Here is a 27,646-nt window from a genome sequence, read left to right as displayed (position 1 = left end):
CTGCATTCTCCACTACAGCCGTTTACCCCCTGACAATGCAGGGGCCTGCATTGTCAGGGGGGTAAACGGTTGTAGTGGACAATGCAGGGGCCTGCATTGTCCACTACAGCCGTTTACCCACTTTCTTTGTGTGCACCTTAGATACAGAGTAACCACTCTAAGATGACCGCTCAAGGGACCTTCAAAGTGTGGTCTCTGTTACCCCTGGTCACCTGAAGGTCTCCTTGTCCAGGGTCATTTGACTGGAAGTAGCAGCCCTTGGTCCTGGTTGCAATGGTCTTCTGGGACAGGTGGTCGCCTTATCCGAGTGGTCGCCTTGGCAGGTTTTACTGTAATCTCCCTCAGGCCATAAGCTAGTTACAAACAAGACAATGCAGCGGCCCATATTCTCCACTACAGCCGTTTTACGGTTTACCCACCTTCTCTGTGTGTACTTTAGAAAGTCTTCCTCAGGCCACAGTGCGGATCCGGTCATTTGAACAAGCACACCGCTTTCTTCCGACACCATCTCAAAGAGAATGCTGGCGAGTGACGGCAGGCCAGACGGGAGCGGTGTGGAGTTCGCGGTCGCCGAACTCGGAGATGAGACATCGCAAACGACCGTCAGCGCGTGCGTGAAGTGATCGATGGCTCGGACGTAGTCCGAGCTAAACTCCTGTGACACGCACACAAACACAGGGGAAAGCACGGCTTACGCAACATGACAACTGTTGTCCATTCAAGAGATCGAGGAAATTCGAATAATCGATTATTCATTACATCACTAATACCGGTATACGGTACACACACACACACAACACAAGGAAATAACGGGTGCCGGCCCAAGCCGGAGCAAGCGCACACCAACACGGCCGCACATTGCGCGAAGCCACTTACCGCTGCGTCGTCGGATCGTTGAGACTGGTTGGAATCGGTGGAGTGTCGCGAGCGGCGGTCGGTTAGTTTAGCTTTCACGCTCGCCGCAGCACCAGCACCCGGCGCTAGTGCGGCGGTGGAGCAATGGCGGTAGCTAGCATCCAACAAGGAAACACGATTGCCATTCTCTGCAATGTACATGAACAGTGAGACACACACACACAAACGCACAGAGTGAAAACTGAAAAGGGCTCGTCTTTCACCTTGAAACCGTGACGGACGATTGTGGCGAGATCCACATGATGCGCACGATTGCTGCCGCTGCTGGTGTGCATACGTGCACGGGTGAACGTATGTACACGTACAAACACAAGTAGGTGTGTGTGTGTGTGTGTGTGTGTGTTTGTGTGTGTGTGTGTGTGTGTGTGTGTGTGTGTGTGTGTGTGTACGGTGTGGTAGTAGTGTTGTGTGTGTGTGGTGTGTGTGCACATGCGTGCGTGCATACGTCTCATGCATATTTAGACACCGTTCATGTTTTTTGCACAGCGCAATCAGGCATCATTGCACAGCGCAATCAGGTATCATTGCACAGCGCAATCAGGCATCATTGCACAGCGCAATCAGGTATCATTGCACAGCGCAATCAGGCATCATTGCAAACAGCGCTAGCGAGCAGCATTGCAAACAGCGCTAGCGAGCAGCATTCTCACCTGAATTACTGGCTGCAGCGTGCGTTTCACGACAACTGTACTTGCGCTGCGATGAAGATGCACTTACACACTCCTAGCAGTCAACGCATAGCAACAGCAGAACAAAGACCAAGATCACACCCTATTCAAACGGCCAATCAGTAAAAAAATACCCACAATATAATTTCCTCGGAGACAAGACTGCAATGCTACTGAGAAGAAGGGCACACGTCAGGCTCTTGAACATCTTGAAAGTGTTCACTTTCATGCCTCATGATCAGGTGAAATACAGGCAAAATCAAATGAACGTGATTCTTCTTAGCATCACCACAATGCAAGAACTATATGGGGGTACTCCTAGCCCACAGGGTTGCTGTTATTTTTAACAGAACATTTCCATTTGGGGGTGGGTGGATTCGGGATCAAACTGATGGCGCTGAAGATTGAAATCAACATTCCCTGAATTTCAATTCACCTGCATAAAGGGTGGCTGACTGGGCAGGGACTGGACAAACACTAAAAACATTATGGCCGCAACAAGGCCACATGCATAACATATCAACAGATTCAATACCAGAAACAGAATCAGGACTATTTTTTCTCCTCAGAAGCAATCTCTTTCTCTCGTCGCAGAGAGAAGCCCGCAGGGAATTCACACAACCATTGCTTTTAAAGCACGCGCACCCCCCCCCCCCCCCCCACACACACACAGCGAGGTCCGTACTATAGTTGCGCTGGCCTCGATAAGCAGACGCTGCAGGAACGGCTGCATGCCGATGTGGTGGCGAGCCAGACGTGCCATGACCTGGCGATAGGCATGGGACTGCTGAGACATTGACTGTGCGCAATGATCACTACTCTCGCCTGGGCAGGGAACAACACAACCACAAACAGCCACATGCAGCATTACCCACAAACACTCGCAGTGAGCTCCTGAAGAAAATATCACACTGTGCAGCCATCAAGGCCCACATCTGCCCCCCCCCCCTCCTCGACCGAGAAAAAATATGGTGCATCACTCACACTAGGCCTTGTAGGCCTACAGTGTTTCTGAGGCACGGTAGAAATACGACCACCCTCAGGGGCGTCGCACACAGTACGGTCACTACGGTATTGACCGTACCACTTTTTGCCCCAGGTACCACGTGAATCAATAAAATACACTGATCTGGGCTCTAAATTTCCAAACTTTTCGGCTCATCTACCCCTCCCCCTCGAGTAAATTGTACTTCAGATGGCTGACCGTACCACACTAAAATACCTTCCGACACCCCTGCACCCTCTGACGGCCTATGGCAGCTTGGTAAGACAGGTTTGGGTATACATGTACGTGCAGTGCTAATACGAAGAAGCACAGTATGGTGGTCACTGGTCACACATACCAGAAGAGGAGCACGGTTGTTGTCGCCCATGCTGTTCACTTGTGCACAGGCGCCCATAGCACGAGACAATGGCACGCGCACACGCCACTGAGTCGGCCATGGAGGGCTGTGAGGGCGGTATGGCGCACAGGCTGGGTAGTTGCTGCAGAATGGCAAGGCAGGCGCTGGACAGGTGACTTGCGGCAGGATCAGCTGACGACCGAGACGACGACGATTGAATAAGGTTACACAGACGGACGGTATGCGTCGATAACAGCTGTGCAAGATTCATGGAACACCTGGACAAAGACAGAAGCACACACGCACACACACATGCATGCACGCACACACACAAGCACATACGCACCCCCACCCACACACACACACAGAACACGCCGAAACCTGGTCAGGATAAAATGGCCTGATTGCTTGTAGGGAATGCACACCTTCCATACTAGTGTATTGTGAACCAAGGTAACGAGTTCTTTTATTTCCTGTGGTATGGACTCCGCGGCCGCACAGTACAAGTATTCTTATGGCATGAATCTGGATATGTGTCAATACTTAGCACCAGGATTGGAGAATACTATGCGAACATCTGGTGAGACCAAGTAAGGAGCCTCTCTGCAACTCAACCCCCACCTACTCAACCCAAGCATGCCCTCATACATCACACTAATATCTGAGTTTGTCAAACTCAGTACGTTGAAACATGTTTTCACTCATAGGCGCCCAAATCTCATTTCCAGTGGGTAAGCGCTTGACAATATACTGCTGGTAACAACAAAAAAAGAGAGAAACCCTACCTTGGTGCAAACGTTTTCTCGGTTTCGTGTTGACAGAGCTCATTCAAATTCATCATGGCCAACGCTCTCTGTGGATGGTCAATATTCACAGGGACACCGCAAACGTATGTACATGTACACACACGCAAAAAAAGAAGAAGAAAAAGTTGCAGAAAGTTTCCAATGAGTTAACGATTCCCGAATGCACCAACTCCCTAGGGAGCCCATGTAACACTCCTAAATCAAAGCTAGACAGAGTTATCACTTCAGCTATGCCTACACTGTGACTCCACTGTGCATAGACTGTAACACATGAAAATAAGAACGGTTTAGGCTAGGTGGCTGACCCCCCTCTTCGGCACCCGATAGCACTGTAAACATCTACCCCCGGGCAGGCTCACGGTAAATGATAGGATATATACCTATATACCGGCACCGAAACGATTGTAGTGCGTAGCGCATGCAAATGAAAAGACGGAGCATGCACCTCAGCACACTGCACCCAAAGTGCAAGCCAGTGCATGTTCACATCAGTTCCCTCATATACTCGCAGCATGCTTTCTTTTACTAATATCATATGTTTCATCTTTTATTGAGAGTCCAGCTGCATGGTTAGGCGAGAAGGCAGAAATGCCTGTGTACCGTAATGTCGCGTATTAAAGCCGGGCTTATTCCTGTAGAAGCCGATGTCAGGGCTAGGCTTCTATTCACATCAGGCTTCTATTCACATCAGGCTTCTATTCAAACCAGGCTTCTATTCACTTCAGGCTTCTATTCACTTCAGGCTTCTATTCACATCAGGCTTCTATTCACTTCAGGCGTCTATTCACTTCAGGCTTCTATTCACATCAGGCTTCTATTCACATCAGGCGTCTATTCACTTCAGGCTTCTATTCACTTCAGGCGTCTATTCACTTCAGGCTTCTATTCACATCAGGCTTCTATTCACTTCAGGCTTCTATTCACATCAGGCGTCTATTCACATCAGGCTTCTATTCAAACCCGGTATATACATGTACTGCAGAGTTCACAGTTTTGTGAGTTACGATATTCGTTTAGGCGGTCAACTTGACATTCGAATGTCGACTCGAGAACGAACGTTCGAAGCTTCGAAGCATTCGTTTGACCACTAATTTATATGTGAGTCAAGTTGTCAACACTAAAACCAGGCTTATGTACCGACGGTGTACTGTAAAGTGAGAAACTTTTGCTAGAGATTAAATTTCGCTATTTTCGCGACCATCACACATTCGCGAATATAAATCGCCGCAAACCTCTTCGAACATTGATTGTAGACAGTACAAGATCCGACTGAAGAGATAGAATTGCAAAAGTTTCTCATCGTGAACCAGCCCGATTTATGAAAACGCTAAATTTGCGCGCGCGAAAGTTTGTCCCTTTAAAGTATCTTGAAGTTCAGGCTTCTATTGAAAACAGGCGTCTATATGAGATTGGACACTGACCACGGGGGGGGGGGGGGGGGGGGGCACAGTTTCTGCAAGCCCAGCCATACCTTATCTGATGACGCCGGCACCGCCGAAGCACCGGTCGGGGACGCCACGAATGACCCGTGAGCAAACAGGCGTTCCAGGCACGTATCCAACACCAACATGAATATGCAGCTGAAATGCTTGTGCAGATCAACAAAGAGAGAGTGCTGCACAAGGAATCAACAGCAGCACAAAGAAATTCTTCATCAGTACTTGAGAAGCCCCAAGAGAAAATGCCGAGGAGAGGATTAGCAAACCGAATTCGCACTTGCATGACTTTGACAGGCTGTGAATATGTACATATGGTACATGAATAATAGTAAATTTACGACAGCTCTGACACGAATCTGTGAAATCGTGCTCCGTCTGTTTTTGGGAACAAAATATGCGAAAGTTCACATTCCTGTTTGCGACACGAAAATTGCATGCGTACTCGAATGTGAAATTCGTGATGCTAAACCTCCACAACAACTTTCATCTGACAGCAAGATGTAAAAAGATAACGATAAAACATTTACCAGACCTCACTTAACTTTCAGGCACATGCAAAATTCGGAACATAATTCAGAGGATGGATGCGGCTGAAAGGGACCGAGAAAAAAAAAGGTAAGCAGGGCGCACTCGGAGTTGAACCAAGGACCTCTCGATCTGCAGTCGAATGCTCTACCACTGAGCTATACGCCCTTACATGGCTACAGCATGTGCTATATTAGGTAAGAAACCAATAAATGCTTCCTTCTGCTAAACATTTAAAGAAAAATTCTACAAAACGCAGTACAAATTCAGAAAGAACTAGATTTGTGAGAGTTTTCCTCCACAGAAAACACGACAACATGAAGTCAAGGAGAGAATGACCACTGACCACCGTGCATGTGAATGGTGATCATACGGTTGCCCTAACTGACCACCGTGTGTGTAAATGATCACATACGGTTGTCGTAACTGACCACCACGTGTAAATGATGACATGCGGTTGCCCTAACTGACCACCACGTGTAAATGATGACATGCGGTTGCCCTAACTGACCACCACGTGTAAATGATGACATGCGGTTGCCCGCCGGTCTGAACCTGTCCCTTGACCCGTCACCGAAGGTTATCCAGTGAGAGTGTGATTCCACTAGTATTAAGACAGCGGATAAACTGAGCAAGACAAGACGACAGCACAGCACGCCAACCTACGTTCCTATGCGACGGTGGCATCAGGAGAATGGACGCGAGCAGATTGGCACACCAAGTCTCTCCCGCGCAGAGTCCAGTCAAGCGCAGCAGATGATAGGATAGTGTGCAGGACCTGTGCACATGAGGACAAGTGAAAAAAATCAAACATCAACCCATTTAAGGCTTTAGGCCATAGCACCCAGGCTCTGCACTCCTTATTTGGCATTGAAAAAAAGACGTATATATATACGTCCTCAGCGCCTGGGCATCATTTTCAATGACGTATATACGTCTTTAGCGCTGAATGGGTTAAGGAGTACGCATAACAAGCATAGGCATCAATGCAAAAAGCAGTGCCAGTGGTGTGGATCGCTGGATCTAGAGGTTTTTCGTAGACGGCGGCAAAAAAAAATAACAGCAGGGCACACTCGGAGTTGAACCAAGGACCTCTCGATCTGCAGTCGAATGCTCTACCACTGAGCTATATGCCCTCCACGCTTTACTATGGCGAAAGAGTAGAACCATGAGAGCTGGTGCCGTGGTACCCACACAACAATATCAAGGTGCACTGAAAAATCACGATCAACCGACCACACGGCCGCGTACAAACTGCTCCTATTCTTTACACTGTACGCATTTGCACAATCATATCATGCCAGAATGGATATGCAGTGGAGTTCTCAAAGGCTAAAAGCTAAGTCAAGCGTACAGATCACATTTTGCCTTGGGCACACGTGATCAAGAACACATAAGCCAGAGTCTGCAACCCCACATCTACTGCAAAAAGTCAACAAACTCACTCCCACTGTGAGTTCATAGTTCATATTTTTCATAATGACCTTAAAAAAGGTCATTTTGAAAACATGAATCATAGGATATCCCAGCACACTACAGTAGGTTGAGTGCCAAACCACCGACCACCGTACCACTTATGGTCATAGCTCACAACGGGATTTAGTATGCATTTGTCACCTATTGCACGGCAAGCAGCAATGCACAACAGGAAATAGCTTGGTGGTTAGGGAAAATGGCCATGCCAACTGGTACGGGATGCTGCGAAGACGAGAAACTATCTATGGCCTAGACAAAAAGCTTTTGCCATGGGTTCGCTCTGCGGGAGTTGCCCACTCCGGCACTTGTACTGCTGCCGTGATGGCTGCTTGCTTTCAATTTCTTTCTTATGGTACCGGACAGTCCCAGGAAAATAAAATTGAGACCAGGACACACCAAACAGATGCACACCTGGCCTAGCATAGTGTAGTGCACGAGGTGCAAACATTTTTAACGACAACAGGAACAAAAAAAGAACAGCAGGGCACACTCGGAGTTGAACCAAGGACCTCTCGATCTGCAGTCGAATGCTCTACCACTGAGCTATATGCCCTCCACATTGTGTACACGGGGAAAAGTAGATTACATGCGCCACAATGAGAGATCGGTGTGAATGCAAGATAGGATGCAGCCACACCAGTCGCAACGGTCCACATCACATACCAGGGAGGTTTAGTCCCACGTAATCCGTGTGTACTTTACGTGTGTGTACCACGTGATACCCAGTGACCCACCACGTACAGACGTTTCCTGATTCACGACATACCGTGTATGGTTCCGCCAGAACGTGGGTGAAAATCAGAACGGAGCGCATTGTGCAAGCTGTGAGGGTGCTCAGCTGAAGAAGTTTCCGAAAGCACGAAATCAAAAGATTCGATGAGCTTCGAAGCTTTGTCTTCGACCAAGTTTGGGCCTTTCGCTTCATGCTTTTGTTTGTGCCGCGTGACTAAAGACAACATTGCGAACGTGGGTCAATTGCATGAACTTTACGTGTATCACCCACGTTCCCGTATCCGTTACGTGGGACTAAACCTCCCTATTGGTGAGGCCACGTAAGAGCCGAGACGTGGGTGCATTCGGCATTGCATGAAGCATTTGTTCTGAACTGCACGCATTGCCCAGTGAAATGGAACAGTCGTAGGGAAACAAATGTTGCCACATACAGTAACAGTAACGGAATCTGTCCGCCTAAATAAGTAGACCTACGAGATAACATTTGCACCGAGTGTATCTCTTAAAATAAATAAAAACGTGCAGCTTCTATAATTTGTTGACCTCAGAACAAAGCAACACAAGTTATTTTCATGTTGAGTGCAGCCGAATATTTCACGCCAATGCCCATGTGGTACACAGAGATTTCCCTCAGGTAGGATGTGTTTACATGAGGCGTTTCAACCCGGGTCAAGTTTCAACCCGCCATGAACACAGATTGACTGGCGCGCTTGACCCGGGTTGATTTCAACCCTCCCCTTGGGGGGGGAGGGTTGAAATAGAGAAATTTTACTGCCGTACTTCTGTGCGTATCTCGCGCCAGGTTTGAACAGCACTGCTCAGGCAAATTTCGCGCGAAAGTATTCACGTGACGATACAGGACTCTTGAAGTGGACTTTTGGCGGCATATCAGTATTTGCCCTGGGTCAACTGTCTTCATGTGAACACCCACCTACTTTTTTCATCGTACAGACTTTCAACCCGGGTTGAAAATTCTCATGTAAACGCAGCCTTAGAAATAAACCCACGCCGCCTGTGCATGTGTGTTCCATACCAGTACCAGAAGGCTGTGGAGCTTGCATAGAACCTGTGTTCAAGGATGGTCGGACATTTCGGAGATTCACTGGCGGAAAACACACCTTCAAAACAAAACGGTGAGGTGCAAACCAGGCTAAAAGAGTTGCAGACAATTCTTCAGCCTTGCTACAATGTAGCGTTTGGGTGATGCAATCCTGGCAAAAGTTGCTATGGTCTTTGCTGTAGCAACGCTGTCATCGCCTCGGAAGTATGGTACGTCAGATGCACGTTTTTCATCAATCGAGATAAAAAAGATTACAGAAGGGCACACTCGGAGTTGAACCAAGGACCTCTCGATCTGCAGTCGAATGCTCTACCACTGAGCTATATGCCCTCCACACTTTGCTCTTGGGAAAAAAAAATAGATAACCACCATGAGAGGTCAGTCAGGATATTCACAAGAAATCACAGACGAGAAAGTAAGCAGCAGCACTCGGCCCTTTGAAATTCTGCGTTGAAGTGGACGCAAAATCACAGACATGCTCAGTAAAAGATACGGTATGAGTGCAGAAGTGTGACTAACCGCATGGAAGGGTCTTCTGGCAGCACTCGCTTCAACAGGAACTGGTCAGCAGAGCGCAGGGTGAGCAGAATAGCAGGAATGTCGTCACCAGTGCTGCTGGATCCACGCCAGGCAATCTGCTTTGTCACACTGTACTGAAGGTTAGCGATGAAGTGTTCCTGTCATGCACACACACACACACACACACACGTGACACACACACACACACACACACATGACACACACACACATGACACACACACACGCACACACGCACACACACACACACACACACACACGTTTATTACATGTGTACAGTGTGCCGATGAAATAACAAGTCAACAGGAAAGAAGTCCTGATGTTCGCTGTTCCGACAGGCTACGCATCCATGCACAAAAGGAGAGTAACTGGACCATTCCACAGAGAGACAGAACTGATCACAAACAAAACGACTACATTTCAACTCTCGAGTCTTTCGACCATACTGATCCTTCTTTAGAATCTTTACACATTCATACGACTACCCAAACACAAGCCATATGAAGCCTCCTACCCGGAGACAAAAGGCAGCACCATACACCTTAGCACAGTACACAAACAAGCTGGTGTCTCAGCCATCACATAATTATGTACTACAGTACTGTAGGGCGACAAAGAACGGAGCGCCGAAGAACGGCCAGGCTAGGATTTCACCATGCACAGCATACCAATGTATACACAGTGACTCAACTGCGCATAGACTGTAATACAGGAACAGAAGAACGGCCTAGTCTAGCCTAGGAGGCTGACCCCCCCCCCCCAGTTCTTTGGCGACTGACAGTACTGTATAGTAGTCTATCGCAGCCTTTGAACGTAGGTGGTATCTGAAACCGGGCTGACCGTTGATGATTCTACACTCACTCGGTGCCAGGGGATAGTGGTGTTACATACCCAGTGGCTGCTCGACTACTGTAGGCTTCTCCTGTGCGCAGGGACTGCATACAACCTAGATTAGAAACAGTATTGCACAACGACTACACACTGAGCGGACTAAACACTCACCAGGAACTGATAAAGCGCTTGCTGGGCGACTGGCGGCAGAATGTCTACAACTGTAAGTCAATGAGGAGAAAAAAAGAAAAAAAGAAGAAAGAAATCACCTCTGACTGGTCCTGGTATAGAAAGAAAGAAAGAAAGCTGAGAGAAGCAGTTCAGAGCACTGCAGCTACATCAAACACTTTGTGACAGCAATTCAATGATCAACAATAGCACTCTTGCGTGGGGTAGTGCCTTTGCTGTTTGCGTTATGCAGAGCTCACTGACTTGTCAGTTTGAGCACTCTGGCAAGGTACGTTCGGGCCTGATTGGAAATTTTTATTTCCATTGCTATCAGGTTCGGCCTCATTTCCTCTGTGCTGCGCTGACGAGTCCACAAAGGACGAAACAGTTCTGTCCGCAGATTGAGTATTTCGCTCCTGCTCTTGTAGCAGTTGAGCACTCTTGCGTGGGGTAGTGCCTTTGCTGTTTGCGTTATGCAGAGCTCACTGACTTGTCAGTTTGAGCACTCTGGCAAGGTACGTTCGGGCCTGATTGGAAATTTTTATTTCCATTGCTATCAGGTTCGGCCTCATTTCCTCTGTGCTGCGCTGACGAGTCCACAAAGGACGAAACAGTTCTGTCCGCAGATTGAGTATACTGTACTATGTATATTACACAGTATAAGTACAAGTATGAATATTTGTGCACAGCGCTACCAGCAGAACTGATCAAGCCAGCTGAAGATGGACTGACCAAGAAACACTACTGCACCTACACAAATCATTGGCAACACAGTTACACTCTACATCCACCACACATGTCTTGGTATCAAACACATGCAGTGCTGCCAAATAATTTTCGCCCAAAATCGGACACCCTTCACCGCCAAGGCTGGCCACATGGTGCGAATCTTTCTCCTCGGGCAAATTTTTTACAGAGAATTCAAAATATCGCCTAAAACACCATGAAAAATCGCTCCGTTGCCATGGTAACCCCAGAGTTGTCATGAATTTTGTAATGATGATTGTGGTCGCACACTGACTCTGTACAGACTGTCAGTGTACATGCCATCCAGCCTGATCCAGGCATGTTACTTTGCACTTCCACAGCCGGCTAGCCAAGCGCTAGCCTTTTTAGAAGCAAATGTACAGTGATGTGTGCCTTCAGTTGCGCTGAAAAGTGAAAGTACAGGACTTCTGCATAGGAAAGTAATGATCTCCGACATTTTGGCTGCTTTTCGGACGTTTCCCTTTTCGGACCGGTTTTCGGAAGAGCCTTCAAAAATCGGACACTGTCCGAAAAATCGGACGGTTTGGCAGCACTGCACATGCCCGGCTGACTGGAGTGATCCGGCCAATACCTGGCTAGTTACCCTTGCAATACGCTGCCAACACAACCCACACGCGAATAGTCCACTATTAAGAAGCACACTAGAGCATGTTGCTGACCTAGCTCATTCGGCGTTACCAGCTGGAACAAGAATAGAAGAGTGGGCTCGAGGCTGGAGCGCAGCTGCTTCAGCAGACTATGAATGTTCTCTGCTTCCCTGCAACACACAACAAGAGTGGGATACAGTCACAGGGCAAAGGTCAGTTAATGATGACACGGTTCAAGCAGGATGCATGGTATCTGCTTGTAGCAGCTAACAAGCTAGTAATGCTGTCAGTAGAACAAACCTCCAATACTCTACCAGCGGGCAATCACCCCAATAACACACTTTCCTAATCAGAAGCAATATCTCGACCCAACACTGACCAAGACATACAACTGAGTGTCAAGTCAGAAAGAGGGAGGCATATTTCAGAGGGGAGAGAAAAGGACAATGTGTGAACAGCACTGCGTGCAGAACGGGAAGCTGCAAAGTTGAGGCACAGCGCGAAAGAAAAGCTGCAATTTATCAGCTCGCAATGAAGGCTATTCTCGGTCTATGTGTATGCACTGTATGGTAGCAACTACATATTGCATGTTGTGATCACAGACATGCTTCGCATCATAGTAGACACATGTGCCGTGTCGTATGAGCTAACCAGCGCTAGAATCACGCTCCTAGCTGCTCTTACTTCAGTTGTGGCCACTTGGTTGAGCGCGTTATGTACTGTTCATACATAACCTTGACCACATCTGGTGACACTATCAACGCAGAGGCACAGGCAGACAGCACAAATGCATAGAAACAGACGATAGAAAGAGAGCCCTAAGAACTAGAGTCACACAGATCCAGACGAGTACTAAGTGTTAGTTAGTACCCTCAGCCCTGGCACCTACGATGGTCTCCATGGTAACTATGGCGCCTTTCTCTACACATGGTACCAACAGGTAATCCCAACTGTCCGACCTCAACTACTTCTGAGATTTTGAGTACATGTACAGTGTACCGTAAAGTACCGTAAAGCACTGCGAGAGCGCCCCGTCTCGCCAAAGTGCCCCACTTTGATTTTACAGACAGAGAAAGGATGAAAAAACGTACGGCAGAGTGCAAGTAAGTTTTTACGGTGCGAGAATCGTAACGTACTAAGGTCACATTTAGCATTACCTTGTGCGGAGGTCACATCCGCTCAAAGACAAACTGAGTATGAATTGACTGCACAACGTGCATACACAGTATGTGTCGTATGACCTGTAGACAGGACAGCACCTCCACAGCACGACCACGAATGGGAGGTAGTGGCGGGGTGCTCTCTGGGTACAAAGAGTATACTCACAGCAAGCAATGACGTCGCTGAGGACCAAGTGCAGAAGCTGCGGACACTCAGACGCCAGGTGAAGCAGGTACGGCACGGTGAGCATCTGCTGCTCTTCTCTGCCAGGCGATGGTATAAGGCTAGCCTGCAGTTCACAGCAGAATGCACAGGACAACAACGAAAGACTGATGTGATGCATACCGCATTCACCCACATACAAGTGCATGCCCTTATATGCGAAAAGTGCGTTTTTTTCCATTTCGCCAGGAAACAAAATTAATGTTCCAGATACAAGGGCATGCCTTTCGATACGAGTACATGTATTCAAGTCTTTAAAGGCGCCCTTGTATTCGAATACAGGTGGAATCCTGATAATTCGAATATAGCTTAATTCGAACGTACCGCATAATTAGAAGTTTTTCCAGGACCGATTTCTATCAATACGATTCCCACATAACAATTTCTGATAATTCGAACCTTGAACTGGACATGTTCGGTTAATTAGAAGTCCCACGGATTCCACTTACATAGAAAATGTGTGGGATTTGTGCTGATAATTCGAAGTTAGCAAAGTGTAATTCGAAGTTCACTGTACACTGTACTGGTCAGTTCAGTTTGCATGAGCAGGCTGTGCTGGCCAGTTCAGTATCCGTGAAATCGGTGTCTAAGGGCCATAGCGCAACTCTGCGTGACCATGGGAGCATTTTGACATACATATTGTATTGTGGGTTCATGTTTGGATAATTAGAATGTCGATAATTAGAAGTTTTTTCCTTGCATTTTGAGGTTCGAATTATGAGGATTCCACCTGTATAAGTGTGTGCTCTTTTACACGCGTGAATACGGTACGCCCGTAAAGCAGGGAACGACCAACACAGCTCATTCCTCATTCAGCAGACAAGTTGACACAACAAACTGAATCTACAGTCACCAACAACATACTTCGAAGTATATGTAACATGCTTCACTCGTAGCCTGAGCAGATAGATCGTGCAAACGGACCAGAAGGCAGAGATAGATAGATAGATAGAGAGAGAGAGATCTCAAAGTGCCGAGAGCCGGAGTTTGCTGGAGCGCGCAAAAGAGGAGAACGTACCTTGAAGAAGTCCACCACGGCGCTCCTCACTTCACTGGCATGCTGTCCGAGCAGGTAGGTCAGGATCTGAATAACTGCCGTGGAAACACTGTCATTGGCCAGAGACATGACGGGCGACACACTGCGTGAGTTGGAACCTCTCGCTGGCTGCAGAACACGCAGGTCATGCCCGCCACCAGTGCTGGACGACGACGACGCGGGTAGCTCGGCGTGGAAATCACGCAGGCCGCTACGCAACAGGGCGGGCACGAGCGAGGACGAGAACATTCCCCTGCGTAAGCAGTTCAAACCGGTGCGTACAGGAACGTATACGCAGACGTGCACATACACACATGCACGCAGACACAACAAACACGTAATACGAAGTTAGCTTCCCGTTTAGCCATAGACTACGAGTACTGCTTCTATATGGGGTTACTACTAATCTACAGACTCGAATCAGTAGATACGGTGTGTGAGCACTTCTACTGCATAACAAATTCTATAGAAGAGAGAGAGGGGGGGGGGGGGGGGTGTTCCAACTCCGAGTTTCACGCAGTCACGATCATCAGGCAACTGATGCCTCCAAAACGTGAAACTCGGAGTTACAATACAGCCCCCCCCCCCTCTCTCTCTCTCTCTCTCTCTCTCTCTCTCCCTTTCTCTCTTGTGTGGAAGGCTCTGCCCTATATGGGTATTAAGCACTCTTCGAGCAGTGGAGCACGCTTCTTGATTACGTAATAAACTCTATACGTCTGTCTCCAAGCTGTAGCCTCCCATGTCTTGCCAGACACGGCGGCTGTCATCACACTTACGCTGCAAGAGCTAGCATCCAGTCGAGATGAGGCGAAAGTGCCCGGACAGCCATGACTAGATCGTGAACACACGCCACTGGGTCCTGCTTCATTCTGCAATCGTCAACGTGCACACATGCATAAACACACACCAATACATGTTGGATCAATAAATCAGCAAACTAATTCCTTTGAAAAAAAAAGCCAAACATCATAGCTCAGTGGTTACTAGAGTACATGAAAACCAGAGCGTGCAGCTCGGATGGGTTGCGGTCACGGTGAAATTCCGTGATTACATCATTTTAGTGATGTGGTGCGTACAAGCAGGATTCAAGCAGGCCTCTTTCTGCACAACTGCAGGTCAGTTGTACGCACTACGCCACTTCCCGTCTCAGATCTGCACCGAATATGATGTAATCACGGAATTCCGTCGTGACAGACACCCATAGTAGAAAAAGCCCCAAGCTGCACACTCTGGTTTTCATGTACTCTTGCCAGTCTTGGTGGTTAGAGCATCCTCCAGCGAAGGTCCCTGATTCGAGTCCTGGTACTGTTGTGATAGTAATTTTTTTCTTCAGACTTTTCTTGCTTGCATCTTTCCCTCACACCAGTGAATATGAGAAGTGAATATTCATATATAGACAGGTATTACTGGGCATGAAGAGGGTTTTCTTCAACAGACAATTCTCTTTGCGATGGTGACCCAACAGTACAGGCAGGTAGAGTCAGCGTCACAGTGCTGCTTCCACCTACCTTTGCGACATGCTGCGCACGGCAACATCCAGTACAGGAGCAGTGGGCGAGCAGGACCGCCAGTGAGCAATGCGATCAGACACCATGTTACCGGTCTCGTCATTGCTACCTGTGGTTCAGCCAGATATGTGCAAGGCGCAGACATAAGCAAACAAATACACACACACACACACATGCGCACGTGCGCGCGCGCACACATACACACAAATTGACACGGAGGCACAAATCATGTGATAAAGAAGGAGCATGGCCAAACCATATATATTGTAGGCCCTACACATCCTATGTATGCTATCCTGGCAGTACTCCTACTTCTCTCTGATGGAGACTTACGTGCATCATACATACTTTCGAAGTAGATCTTTCTTGCCCACAATACAATTCATACGAGAGAAGCTTCCAGACGGAACTGATGGACCGCTAGTGACTCAGGCTTATCAATGCTGCTTAGGTACAACTGTACTTGTTACGGTCCAGTACAGAGGCAAAGAAGTGCAAAGACACTTGCCAGCATGCACGGATTGAAGCACATTCTCCTCCAAGCATGCCTGCATATGTACTTGTGCCCCCCCCCCCCCCACACACACACGCGCACGCACACACAAAACACATGCATATAAGCACGGCCACGCGTACCTGGATGATTGTAGGATACCTCGCCAAGGACACACAGAGACCACTGGAGAAAACCAAACAAAACAGGCAAAGATGGAGGCAACACTGGTAAGCAAGAACAGAAAGTCAAGCGAGATCAAGCACAATGCGAAAAACACTAGTGAAGATGCCGGATAGGTAGCAAGTGGTGGGACAATTTGGTACCAGAGCTCAGCACAATAATCGTTGGCAATGTGGACCTGGAATAATGCTTTGCCCCAGCACCACAAAACCGTCGGTGCAATTGGGTGAGTAAAGAAATATGGCGAACTACGCTACACAGTGCACAGGCCATACCTCAAACAAAATCCCGGCCCACGTGGACATGTTAGAGTCCAGCTGCTTGAGAATGGTCTCGCAGGCAGCCTGAATCGACGCCACAAGCTCTGCCTGTGCGTCTCGGTCCGTGTGCTCTGGCTGTAAAGGAATACAAGAGGAGCACACACCCAAAACACATCCTCAACATGTAAGAGCTCTGCTACTCTGCGCCACAACACTGCATGAAGCTGCACGAACAACTATGGCATCGGGAGAGTGGACGAAACTTAGAAGAAACAAAGCCATCACAGCGACATTGAATGATCTTGGAACATAATGCAGCACATCATTCCAGTTTTAAAAACTGCAAAACTCTGGGAATCTGCCACCTTCTACTACCCCTAAAGCTTCTAAGACTAAACCTGGAGACCTGGGCTAACGACAGGTTGCAGCAGGTAATGCTAGGAAGCCATTGCGGATAACTACAAGCATCAGAGGGGGGAAGCATCAGAGGGGCACTCCTCACCTTCAGCTCGGCTGTAACCGCTTTTCCAATGGACACGGCCAGTTGTGCCAGCGCAGCCTGGCGTAAAGAAGGTAGCCCAAATAGGACAGCAGTTGCATGATGAACAACCTCGGCTGGAGAGTTCTGTTCCGGCGAGAAGCAGGCAACTGCCTCGAGATCGGTCAGCTGTGGATAGTAGTAACAATACCATACACGAAAGAAAGAAAGAAAGAAAGGGAGAGAGAGAGAGAGAGAGAGAGAGAGAGAGAGAGAGAGAGAGAGAGAGACACACACACACACACACACACACACACACACACACACACACACACACACACATACACAGAGCAAGAGACAGAGCGTTCCTCAACCATAACATTTCTTATAAATACATGCATTGACAGCAAGGGCTGTAAGGTGTACATGTAAGACCAAAAAGAATATACCGAACATTCTATAACTATTCGTTTGCCAGGTACATTTATATTTCAAGTGTTCGTTACAAGATGTACTCGTTCTGAGTCTAAATCCGTTGTAGTGCAGCCGCGTACTTGCTTTCATCTTAGCTTCCACCAACGTAACACGCAAATGTGCCTACGCTTGAGAGCCTGAATCAGTATACTACATGTATTTTGTTCTGTTTCAGTTAGTGTGTTACACTGTACTAGAATTTACTTTTCTCTGTGAAGGAGATGTCCATGCTAGAATTTCAAATATCCAATACTGTATTCTGTACAGGCACAGAACTAATTTATCAAATCTTCATCTTGTGATCATCGGACTAAATCACTCTTAGGGAACGGACATCATGCAGTGTACGCTACGTTTGGACTGTATCATAAATTCATAAGAAGGCTCTCCACAGCAGGAACGCCAACAATATTTGGTTTCGAAATCGAATACGACTACAAAAAGCCAGTCTGCCATTCTCACCATGACTTTCGTTTTCCAGTTCCCACGATAGAAATGAAGTGAAAATTCTCCTCCGAAATTAACGCCGGCACCGCCCTCTACGAAAACGACATAGTGCTCTGTTGATGGTCACCGAGCTATTAGCCAATTTTCGAATTCAGTACTACAATGCACTCAAACAGAAAACAATTATTTAAAAAAAAGACCTGCGGAACATCCGACAGCTGAGTTGAAGGAAGATAATGATTGTACTTCTTAGGAAAATCTAAAAATACGATGGCTGAACTACAAGGGCTCCTGTTACTGTAGCAGAGAGTAGTAGTTTCAACGACTTCGAAAAGTCGAAAGGACACTTTCAAAAAGAACAACTCAAATCTCGATCTCATGGAATGAGACTGTGACTCTAGCTCTGTGATCACTGGTGATTGTGGGATGAGCTCATGAGCTGAGAATGAAGCTGACATGATGCAAGTAATGGATCAGGGGCACATGCACAGCTAGCTAGCGCTATAGCATGCATGCGCACGCCAGAACAGAAAATCCATGGTAACACATTATGGCGCGCGATGTTGCATCTTTTTCAGCTTTTTTTGCAGCTCGCACATATCCCGATGATTTTTTGCTTTTGCCAGTTTGGATCATGGATGTTCTAGTTCTACGCGTATACTGTACGTGGTCTGTAAAAAAAAGTAGCAATTTGGCTCCACGGCCACCAGCAGAGTGAGAGGAAGAATCCCTTCTTGAACGTGAGGTTTGATAAGATCATTTTGACTATCAGTATGTGGACTTGATTTTCCAGACATGCCTTTTGGGCAAGTAGTCGTAGGCCCGCCGGGCTCGGGCAAGACAACGTACTGCAAAGGTATGAAAGACTTCTTGGTGTCTTTAGGCAGAAAAGTTGCAGTCGTAAATCTCGATCCTGCCAATGAATCTCTACCTTACGAACCCGATATTGATGTGAATGAGCTGATCAACTTGGAAGATGTCATGGCGAGGTTGAAGCTTGGACCCAACGGCGCTCTCATGTACTGTATGGAATTTCTTCAAGAAAACGTCGCCTGGCTTGTGGACCAACTTGCAAAGCATAAGAATGCTTACTTTCTATTTGACTTTCCTGGTCAAGTGGAACTGTACACCCATCATACGTCAGTCAGTTCTATATTGGAGAAGTTACAAAAGCTCGAATATCAGGTAAATACCTAGAGGAGCAGGGATGAGTGGGTAAATGCCCCAAGCTGGCCCCTGTTATGGACGTGTAGACTGTGACATGCCAACCAAGTCTGTTTGCCTTGCACTTTTGTTGCAGTAAAACCTGCATGTGACAGCCAGCATAATGACTAATCAGAAGTTGAACAATTTGCAAAACATGCAATGAGTTACATTGTGGACTTTATAGTTCATCTTTTATCATTTATTCATTAGTTGAGGGGTGGATCCTCATTTACTTCCTGTGTTCACAGCTCGTCGCTGTTCACTTGGTAGATGCCCACTATTGCACCGACCCAGGGAAGTTCATTGCCGTTGTGCTGACATCACTCAACACAATGCTGCAGCTTGCCTTGCCGCACGTTAATGTCCTGTCGAAGATTGACCTCATTGAGAAGATGGGCAAGTTAGGTGAGGAACCTGGCTTACACTGAAATGGCATGCTGTTATGGTGACGTGTGAGTCGAGCTGCCTTTGTGTTGTTCTTGCTTCCTAGTTTCATAGCCAGGTGTTCATTGCTGACAACCAAGGTCTCATATTCTCTTACCTATTAGCTCTTCATGCCTAACCTAGATATTTTCATCCACCGGTATCGTAATACAATGAGTGGTTCACATCTTTTTTGATGTGACTAAACTTGTGCAGAAAGTGATCATGGCATGTGGACAGTGGAACCAACATGGCCGACGTCATGTGACCCATAGATGCAGGGGCTGAGTGGAGTTGGAACCAACATGGCTGCCATGTATGGTCATGCGATAGAAGTGCAAGCACTCAGTGTGCTTGTGTGTTATTTATCTTCGTGTGCACCTCCCCTACTCAGCGTTCGGCCTGGACTTCTACACTGAAGTACTGGATCTGTCCTATCTGTTAGAGCATTTACGGAATGACCCATTCATGCGCCGCTTCCATGATTTGAATGAGAAGATTGTGGAGCTCGTTGAGGACCACTCGCTAGTCACCTTTACCACACTGGATATTCAGGTTAGTCGTGTGTGTGTGTACAGCTTTTCTGGTTTGTCTGCTGGTCGTTCTTGGCTTTATACACTCCCTCCTAGACCTCTGAGCACTTGCTTCATACTGTAAATATACAAAATTTCGGCACTTCACGAATTTTGACATTTCGGCGGCGATTTATTTTCGGCGTGGGGTAGAGGCGCTAGTATAGTGCGACAGATGCTGTGAAAAATTTCATCGGCGTTTTAATTTAGGCGTTTTGGGTCGGTGCCGAATATAGCCGAAATTAAATAGCTGCCGAAAATTTGTATATTTACAGTATCTAGTTCATACAAATGATACAATGCATTCTCAACTCATGAATATACTTTTTGTTGGTACTCGTGTCGTGTTATCACATATGTTTGCAGTCAGGGTTTTTTACTGTGCACTTTTTCAGGTGAGTGAAAATTGTATGAGGAACTCCATTTTTCACTCATGGGCATCAGGACCCAAAGACGTGGGAAAGGAAAATAAACTGTGTGTGTGTGTGTGTGTGCGTGCGTGTGCCAATAGATATTTTGTAAAACTAAGCATCTGAAAAGTGTTGCGATCTAGTGCTACAGCACCATAATGTTGTGTGTAGCGTTTGCTAAATGTCTCTCTTTCCCTTTGCTATGCAGGACATGGAGAGTGTGAGCTCTGTTCTCAAGCTGGTGGACAAGGCCGGCGGGTATGTGTTTGGTGAAGGCGAGGCGCGCAACATCCAACTGATGCAGTCGGCGATGACAGCAGATGTCAACTATGTACAATATCCTCTCCTTTGCGTAACTTATGCTGTTAGTGTGATATGTCTTCATAGGTTGCTGTCAGGTACAACGTGGGTCTTCTTCGGGAGAAAAAAAAGTAGCGATTAGTATTGTGGATATGCGCTGAACTTGCTATAGGTAGCTCAATCTGAGACCGCCTGGAGGATTTGAATGCCTGTATCCATAGCATGTACAGGGGCTGTGGCTGTGATGTGACTTTCCATTGATGTCTGATCTTGTGCCTGGCTTGAGCTCGGCTGTGGGTGCGTTCTCCTCCCGACCACCCGTATCGGTGCAGGGATGGCTAACACACTACATCTGTGCTCGCTGGCACGGACTCATGACTGAGATTCAATCTTCTCTCTGAGCCACAACTATTCCCCCCCCACACACACACACACCACCACACACACACACACACACACACACACGCTCTCTCTACAGCAGGGAGACGATGTATTGTATGGCAAGTGATTCAGGGAAGGGCTGGTTGTTTTCGAATAAAATTCAGCATCTCTGCATGCTCATATCTTGCTGAAGATAACATAACCAGACTGCTCCTTGACCCTGAGTGTGTACGACTGGTGCTGCTCGAGAGAAGCACACCGCGAGCGGCAGGTCTGTGGATCCCCTCACAGCAGATGTCGTTGAGCAGCTAATGGACGATAGCTGAGCCAGAACACCGTCCATCATGAAGCGTTAACGTCTTCAGCCGGAAAGCAGCAGCCCGCCGAAAGTCAAAGTGCTTGTGCTCTTCGTAGTAGAACCCAGTCGTATGTATTGTACGTACTACCAAGGCAGACTGCACTCAGGACTCCTTTGTAGTCAGTCATTGGAGGATAGCACCCTTGCCAGGCCTGAATGCTCCCATAAGCTGGTGCAGAGTAAGCTAAAAAAAAAAAAGTTTGAAGGACTCTATTGCTGGCTCAGCATCCGTGTGTTGCCGTACCAATGCATTGTACATGCCCTCTCATCTTCTACACTGATTCAACTCTTTAGTGACTTTACTTCAACGGTGTGATCTGAGCACTCGACGAGCAATCAGTACTGCAAGAAAGTGAACTCGCTAAAATACTACCAGGGCAGACTGCACTCGGAACTCCTTTGTAATCGGTCATTGGAGGATTGCACCCTTGCCATGCCTGAGTGCTCCCATAAGCTGGTGCAGAGTAAGCTAAAAAAACAAATTTGAAGGACGCTATTGTTATTGCTGGCGCAGCATCTGTGTGTTGCCGTACCGATGCATTGTACATACATGCCTTCATCTTCTACACTGATTCAACTCTTTAGTGACTTTACTTCAACTGTGATCTGAGCACTCAGTGCTGCAAGAACTCGCTAAGATGTTTTTTTTTTACACACAATCTAGTACCTTTACTCTCTCTCTCCTCTCTCTCTCTCCTCTCTCTCTCTCTCTCTCTCTCTCCTCTCTCTCTCTCTCTCTCTCTCTCTCTCTCACACACACACACACACACTTTTTTTATATTGGTACTTGATTCGTTGCATTTTTGGTTCAATGGTCTTGCGGGCAAGAATTGTGTTGTTTTTTTTCTTCTCTTTGTGTTAATTTCCCATGTATGCTCTTCTTCGGGCATAGCGGCACATTCTGTGCTTCCTACACTGCATTATTATACCAGAATGATATGGTGGAAATCCCAAATTATGTGCATATTAAATTTTGACAGGTACTAGGTATGCGTGAGAATTGCCTTATAATGCAGGCTACTCAAAACAGCCTGTCGGTGTGAGTTCTTAGCATTTCGGGCAGAGTTGAGCATGTCTTGCTGGTCACAATACAGAACCCGCAAAGTGCCAAATATCAAGAGTACATGAAAACCAGAGTGTGCAGCTTGGGGCCTTCTCTGCTATGGGTGTCTGTCACGGCGAAATTCCGTGATTACATCATATTTGGTGCAGATCTGAGGCGGGAAATGGCGTAGTGCGTACAACTGAGCCGCAGTTGTGCAGAAAGAAACCTGCTTGAATCCTGCTTGTACGCACTACATCACTAAAATGATGTAATCACGGAATTTCGCCGTGACAGCAACCCATCCGAGCTGCACACTCTGGTTTTCATGTACTCTTGCAAATATGCAATCATTTATTATCACTATGTGAGCCAAGCTGGGAAGTGATTAGTTCGCCACAGCGTCAAACACTGGTGCATATGTACTGATTTTCTATACAGCTGTGCTCTGTGAAATCCAATCCAGGGTGCATATTTGGCACACTCAACTTACACGGTCCACGATGCTATGAATGCAGTTGGACGCAGTCACACACATGTACAACACCAGGAGTCCAGAATCCCGGGGGGGTTGTGGACTCTTGACAACACACATTGAAGTAATCGGAACCAGGGAGTCAACAAATACGGGTATTTGACGACTCCCTGGTCTGGGTGTCAGTTCTGCACTTGTCTTTGGACAGGGAGCAGTAAAATACTTATTTTACTACTCCCTGCTTTGGGTTGTGTCAAGAGTGCATAACCAAATATGTACTCTTCCTTGGTTGTATTTCACCGAGTACCAATGTAGTTTACTGGGCCGCTTTATCAGTCACTCCAGGACTTGCTAACTTTCTTTGCGATTGAGCCAGGGAGTTGAGCGAATACGAATAACTCCCTGCAATGTTTGGGCAGCACTCACATAACAGCCATTGAAGAATCCTAGAGTGTACGGCTCTGCTCATAAGAATACGAGCAGGGAGTCCGGGTGGAAAGTTTTCAACCGTGAACAGAACTGTATGTGTGTGTGTGTGTGTGCGTGCAACCATGCAAATTGTTCAGAGAAAAGTAACGCACACACACACACACATACAGTTCTGTTTGCGCGCAGACACACACAGGTACACCAGAACTGGAGTATCGTCACTCACAGGTAAATCGACTGCAACCAAGAGTATAAGCTCTTGCTGTAACGTTATTGGTTGATTCCTGCAAACGGCATGGATTCCTCGACCGAAAGAAAGTTGAATAGATGATCAGACATGCTTGCTTGGTGATTACTCTAGGATCACTGCAGTCCACAAAAAAAGAAGATAAAATAGAAGGATCATGTTCTGCGGTGCCAATGGGCGCTTTGGAAATGGCGGCACGATAGAAAATATTGCGGCGAAAATTGAACACAGTGCCTGTGGCAAGATTTGTTTACAACAAGTCTTATCTGAAAAATAATATACCGAAATAGGGAAATTCAAGTGACAGTAAAAGCGATATTCCTTGTGATATTCAAGGCAGCCATTAGTCGTATAAGAAAGCACTGTGGAAGCATATCTGCAAAATAGAAAAAAAGCTGTAGAAATTAAAGACCAAAGAAGTAAAGAGCACAGCTTACATACTGTGTTCCGACTCGACTTGATAGCGAATGGTATGGCAAGAGCACAGGCTCGTGAAGGACGTCAACAAGTCAGCTGCCAGCCAGTGAGTGTGCATTGATACGGAGAGGAGGACAGCGCGGGTTCATGTGGACAAGACCTCCAGCAAGTCTACGCACGCACCGCCTATGCCTCCTCGTCGTCATTTTCAAACTCAGCGAGACTGTCGTCGTCGTCGTTGTACAAAATAAAGCTGCGGACGAGGTTGCGAGATGGCGCCCGCCGGCCCTTGGCACCAGCCGCGCGTTGTCTGGTCAGGTGAATGAGTGAAGAAGTACGGTGAAGACCACCACCCTGCTGACTATCACTGCTTTCACTGGCACAAGTAAAGGATTGACTTCGTGCAATTCCGTCGGTGCTATCCGAAGTCTCGTCTCCACGTGCTTCGGCCTGCGCTTTCTTCTTCTTGAGAGCAGCGAGGCCGCCCGGGGGCATTGCCCCGAATGGCATAGCACCCATGCCGGGCATTCCACCCATACCAGGCATTCCACGGAGATTCTTGGCAAGGTCTTTGACAGCCGGCCGAGACGACCCGCTATCCTGATCAGCACTGGATGCTGGCGGTGCGGGCGAACGCTTGATCGGGGGCATGCCCATTCCCGGCATAGGTATTGCCATCCCCTTGAGGGAAGATGATAGCTTGCCGACGCCTTTCGGCTTCTCTGAGCTACCGGGGCTCACAGGTGATGGCATTGGTGCCGTCGCTAGTTGCATCTTCAAGCTATTGATTCGGCTCACCTTTGGAGTAGAGGACTCCTCCTTTTCTTTGCTGGTCGTGGCCGCAGGCTCTTCTTGGTCATCAGCATGTGTTTTTACATCCGGCTTCGGTGCAGCCTCCGTGGCACTGTCTGTAGCTGGAATTGTCTGTGGGGAAGTGTCCATTTCCTCAGGCACATCCCGAGATTTATCCTCAGAAGCAGGTTTATCCTCAACGGTAGGTTTGTCCTCAATAGCATGCGTATCCGCTACAACAGGCTCAGCTTTAACAGCAGGCTCATCCTCAACAGCAGGTGTGTCCTCAACAACAGGCCTAGCCTTCACAGCAGGCTCAGCTTCGACAGTAGGCTTATTGTCAACAGGTATATCTCCGTCTGCAACTTTGGCTGCAGTAGAAATAGGAGCAGAGTCTTGGTGTGTTTCCGCAACCTCTTCGACTGCCATCGGTTCCTCAACAGCTGATTTTAGTTCAGCTACAAGCTGGGGCTCGGAGGTCGAGTCAGGCTGCTCTTCTACTGCCATTTCTTCTTCATCATCATCAGCAGCAGCAGCAGGAGCAGCAACAACACCAACACTCGCCTCTTCCTCGGCACTTGTCTCAGCAACCTGCTGTGGCTCGGCACTTTCGCTACCACTAACTGTGTTGACCGGTTGAACAGTGCTCTCAGACGTTAACGCTGCATCTGATTTATCCTCCGCCACCTCAGGTACGGCATTCGATTTATCCTCCGTCATCTGAGGTGCCGCATCAGATGTATCATCCGCCATCTCAGGTGCCGCATCCGAGTGTGGCTTCACCGGTGGTTGTACTGTGCTGGATACTTCCTCTGCACTCCTGGCCATGGATTCCAATTGTGGCGCTGGCGACACCTCGCACATCGGTTCAGCGACTGGCTGAAGCTCACGCGATACCTGTGACGCCAACGGTGTGCAAGCATTGTCAACTGGCAAGGATGAAGCAGCCTTGGAGGCGGTGACAGAATGTTCAGCTAGCTCATCGAATGATGCAGCGGTCTGTTCATTGCTAGCACTACTACCAGACTGGGCTTCACTAGTTTGGCGGCCCGCAACACCATCGTCTATGAACGTATGGAAATGGTCACGGGTGGCATTGCTGGTAGCATTCTTGTCCGGCTGTTGGGACTCTGTGCCCGGATTTCGCTTGGCTGATGGCGACTGAGAGTGTGACTCGCTGCTCTCCAAATCATGGAGGGCATTTGAATAACCTGACAGTGCTGGGGCTTGGGCAGCCGCGGCTTCATAACCCGCTGACTTGGGTGTGCTCGGCTGCAGTACGGAAAGCGATCGGTCGTCATCGGACAGAAGTAGCAGGTTTTTCTGGTTAGGGGCCACACTGGGCAGAGTAGAGTTAGATACCGTAGTCCTTTCCTCCATCTCCGACACTTGGCTGCTTGCGCTGTCAAAGCGTTTCAGCCTCTCATTCAGGACACGTGATGGGCTGCTGGTCCGAGTTACATCAGGTAAACCATCAGTACTAGAATACGACAGGCTACTGGACTCTCCACCACCCAGCAAGGAGCGCTTGTCGTCGGCAACCTTTTTGTAAGTTGATTTCCGGAGCTGCTTTGGGCACGAACAGCCGCAGAAGAATCCTCCAATGGCAAACACTGCGATGCAAGCTACAGTAATTCCAAGAACTGCTGGAGCGTGGAGCACACCTCCAGAACCCGAGCCTTCGTGGCCATCCTCACCATTAACACCTCCGCTGCTCACAAGTAAGCCAAGTGCCTGTGCCGTGGCGAGCTTTACACCAGCGAGGATATGACAAGACATCCCGACAAGAAATTTTCCTGTGGTCAATCTACAGCTCAAATTGTTTCTTGTTGAGCTGTCAATCACGAACAAGACCACTGGACCTGCCACGCCTGAACTGCCCACGTGTCGCTGTCGGCCTACGGCCCTACGGCATGCAAGTCAAACGATACGGCCAGGTAACCTGGTTGTCTGGGTATGACCGAATGGCGGCATGCGTCGACATCCACAGGAACGTCGTGGCACCCCAACGACAACGTTGCAGGACCACAACAAGGCAAGCGTGTGGGTCTTCGGAACAAAAAGGATGCGAAGATGAAACGCAGAGCGCAGCATGCATGCCAGCACCAGCGCCGCCCTGCCACTGGCACTTGTTGTGGAGGTACGTGGCTACGCCGCCAACAGCTTCGCCCCGATCCTGGCCTTCGCCTTGCCGGAATCGTGTACAAACGAACCCCAGCGCCCTCTTTTGGGAATCTGCTCCCTTTTTTCTACATCTACAATGCATGTGTTGTAGTACATGTACCTGAACCAGGAAGTCGTACCCAAACTGCTTTGGGGGGGGGGGGGAATTGGGTACGACTCCCTGACGTCATGACCTGAACCGAAGTACGTTACGTACAGTCATGTAGATCGTCGGATGGGCCATGGTATGGAACTCGGGGAAGCCTTCCCGGCTTCAAAGACGCGTTCTGAAAAATAGTGAAAAGGAGACAAAT

General features: G+C 48.0%; 3 protein-coding genes and 4 non-coding genes across 7 annotated transcripts in view; 1 reads left to right on the top strand and 6 right to left on the bottom strand.

Annotated features, from left to right (window-relative positions):
* The window catches only part of LOC135822443 (integrator complex subunit 5-like), a 25,970-nt gene extending 7,460 nt beyond the window's left edge, over window positions 1-18,510 (bottom strand). The window contains exons 1-20 of the mRNA XM_065335211.1: window positions 18,133-18,510; window positions 17,221-17,385; window positions 16,734-16,853; window positions 16,419-16,461; window positions 15,783-15,891; window positions 15,051-15,143; window positions 14,257-14,527; window positions 13,182-13,305; window positions 12,540-12,609; window positions 11,928-12,025; window positions 10,504-10,553; window positions 9,484-9,641; window positions 6,363-6,474; window positions 5,204-5,347; window positions 3,712-3,779; window positions 2,927-3,204; window positions 2,269-2,408; window positions 1,566-1,638; window positions 877-1,043; window positions 420-655 (exon numbers count right to left, since the gene is read on the bottom strand). Coding sequence (XP_065191283.1) covers window positions 420-655; window positions 877-1,043; window positions 1,566-1,638; window positions 2,269-2,408; window positions 2,927-3,204; window positions 3,712-3,779; window positions 5,204-5,347; window positions 6,363-6,474; window positions 9,484-9,641; window positions 10,504-10,553; window positions 11,928-12,025; window positions 12,540-12,609; window positions 13,182-13,305; window positions 14,257-14,527; window positions 15,051-15,143; window positions 15,783-15,891; window positions 16,419-16,461; window positions 16,734-16,853; window positions 17,221-17,385; window positions 18,133-18,135 — 2,522 coding nt within the window. The 5' untranslated portion in view covers window positions 18,136-18,510. The remainder of the gene's footprint in view (window positions 1-419; window positions 656-876; window positions 1,044-1,565; window positions 1,639-2,268; window positions 2,409-2,926; window positions 3,205-3,711; window positions 3,780-5,203; window positions 5,348-6,362; window positions 6,475-9,483; window positions 9,642-10,503; window positions 10,554-11,927; window positions 12,026-12,539; window positions 12,610-13,181; window positions 13,306-14,256; window positions 14,528-15,050; window positions 15,144-15,782; window positions 15,892-16,418; window positions 16,462-16,733; window positions 16,854-17,220; window positions 17,386-18,132) is intronic.
* Trnac-gca (transfer RNA cysteine (anticodon GCA)) lies at window positions 5,793-5,864 on the bottom strand. Its single transcript has one exon. It is a non-coding gene; the product is annotated as a tRNA-Cys (tRNA).
* Trnac-gca (transfer RNA cysteine (anticodon GCA)) lies at window positions 6,761-6,832 on the bottom strand. Its single transcript has one exon. It is a non-coding gene; the product is annotated as a tRNA-Cys (tRNA).
* Trnac-gca (transfer RNA cysteine (anticodon GCA)) lies at window positions 7,654-7,725 on the bottom strand. Its single transcript has one exon. It is a non-coding gene; the product is annotated as a tRNA-Cys (tRNA).
* On the bottom strand, window positions 9,223-9,294 carry Trnac-gca (transfer RNA cysteine (anticodon GCA)). Its single transcript has one exon. It is a non-coding gene; the product is annotated as a tRNA-Cys (tRNA).
* Window positions 18,511-18,790: 280 nt separating the features above from the next.
* Window positions 18,791-22,744, top strand: LOC135822442 (GPN-loop GTPase 2-like). Its single transcript, XM_065335210.1, has 5 exons — window positions 18,791-19,302; window positions 19,572-19,728; window positions 20,141-20,301; window positions 20,937-21,064; window positions 21,642-22,744. The coding sequence occupies exons 1-5, from the start codon at window positions 18,913-18,915 to the stop codon at window positions 21,733-21,735; spliced, it is 930 nt and encodes a 309-aa protein (XP_065191282.1). The 5' UTR covers window positions 18,791-18,912; the 3' UTR covers window positions 21,736-22,744.
* Window positions 22,745-24,563: 1,819 nt separating this feature from the next.
* LOC135823653 (nucleolar and coiled-body phosphoprotein 1-like) lies at window positions 24,564-26,948 on the bottom strand. The gene has a single exon (XM_065336502.1). It carries the CDS (start codon window positions 26,946-26,948, stop codon window positions 24,564-24,566), a length of 2,385 nt encoding a protein of 794 aa, XP_065192574.1.
* Window positions 26,949-27,646: the final 698 nt, after the last annotated feature.

This window comes from Sycon ciliatum, chromosome 8 (assembly GCF_964019385.1).
Source record: "Sycon ciliatum chromosome 8, ocSycCili1.1, whole genome shotgun sequence".
NCBI classification, from domain to species: domain Eukaryota; kingdom Metazoa; phylum Porifera; class Calcarea; order Leucosolenida; family Sycettidae; genus Sycon; species Sycon ciliatum.
Note: the sequence above shows the minus strand (reverse complement) of the source record. Positions and strands in the feature narration are given on the sequence as shown.

Bases quoted from the DNA above. Each gene is read 5' to 3' on its own strand.
- LOC135822442 (XM_065335210.1), top strand. From the start codon at position 18,913: ATGCCTTTTGGGCAAGTAGTCGTAGGCCCGCCGGGCTCGGGCAAGACA. The intron at 19,303-19,571 runs GTAAATACCTAG...CTGTGTTCACAG, and splicing joins TACAAAAGCTCGAATATCAG to CTCGTCGCTGTTCACTTGGT. The intron at 21,065-21,641 runs ATATCCTCTCCT...CTGAGTGTGTAC, and splicing joins GCAGATGTCAACTATGTACA to GACTGGTGCTGCTCGAGAGA.
- LOC135823653 (XM_065336502.1), bottom strand. From the start codon at position 26,948: ATGTCTTGTCATATCCTCGCTGGTGTAAAGCTCGCCACGGCACAGGCA.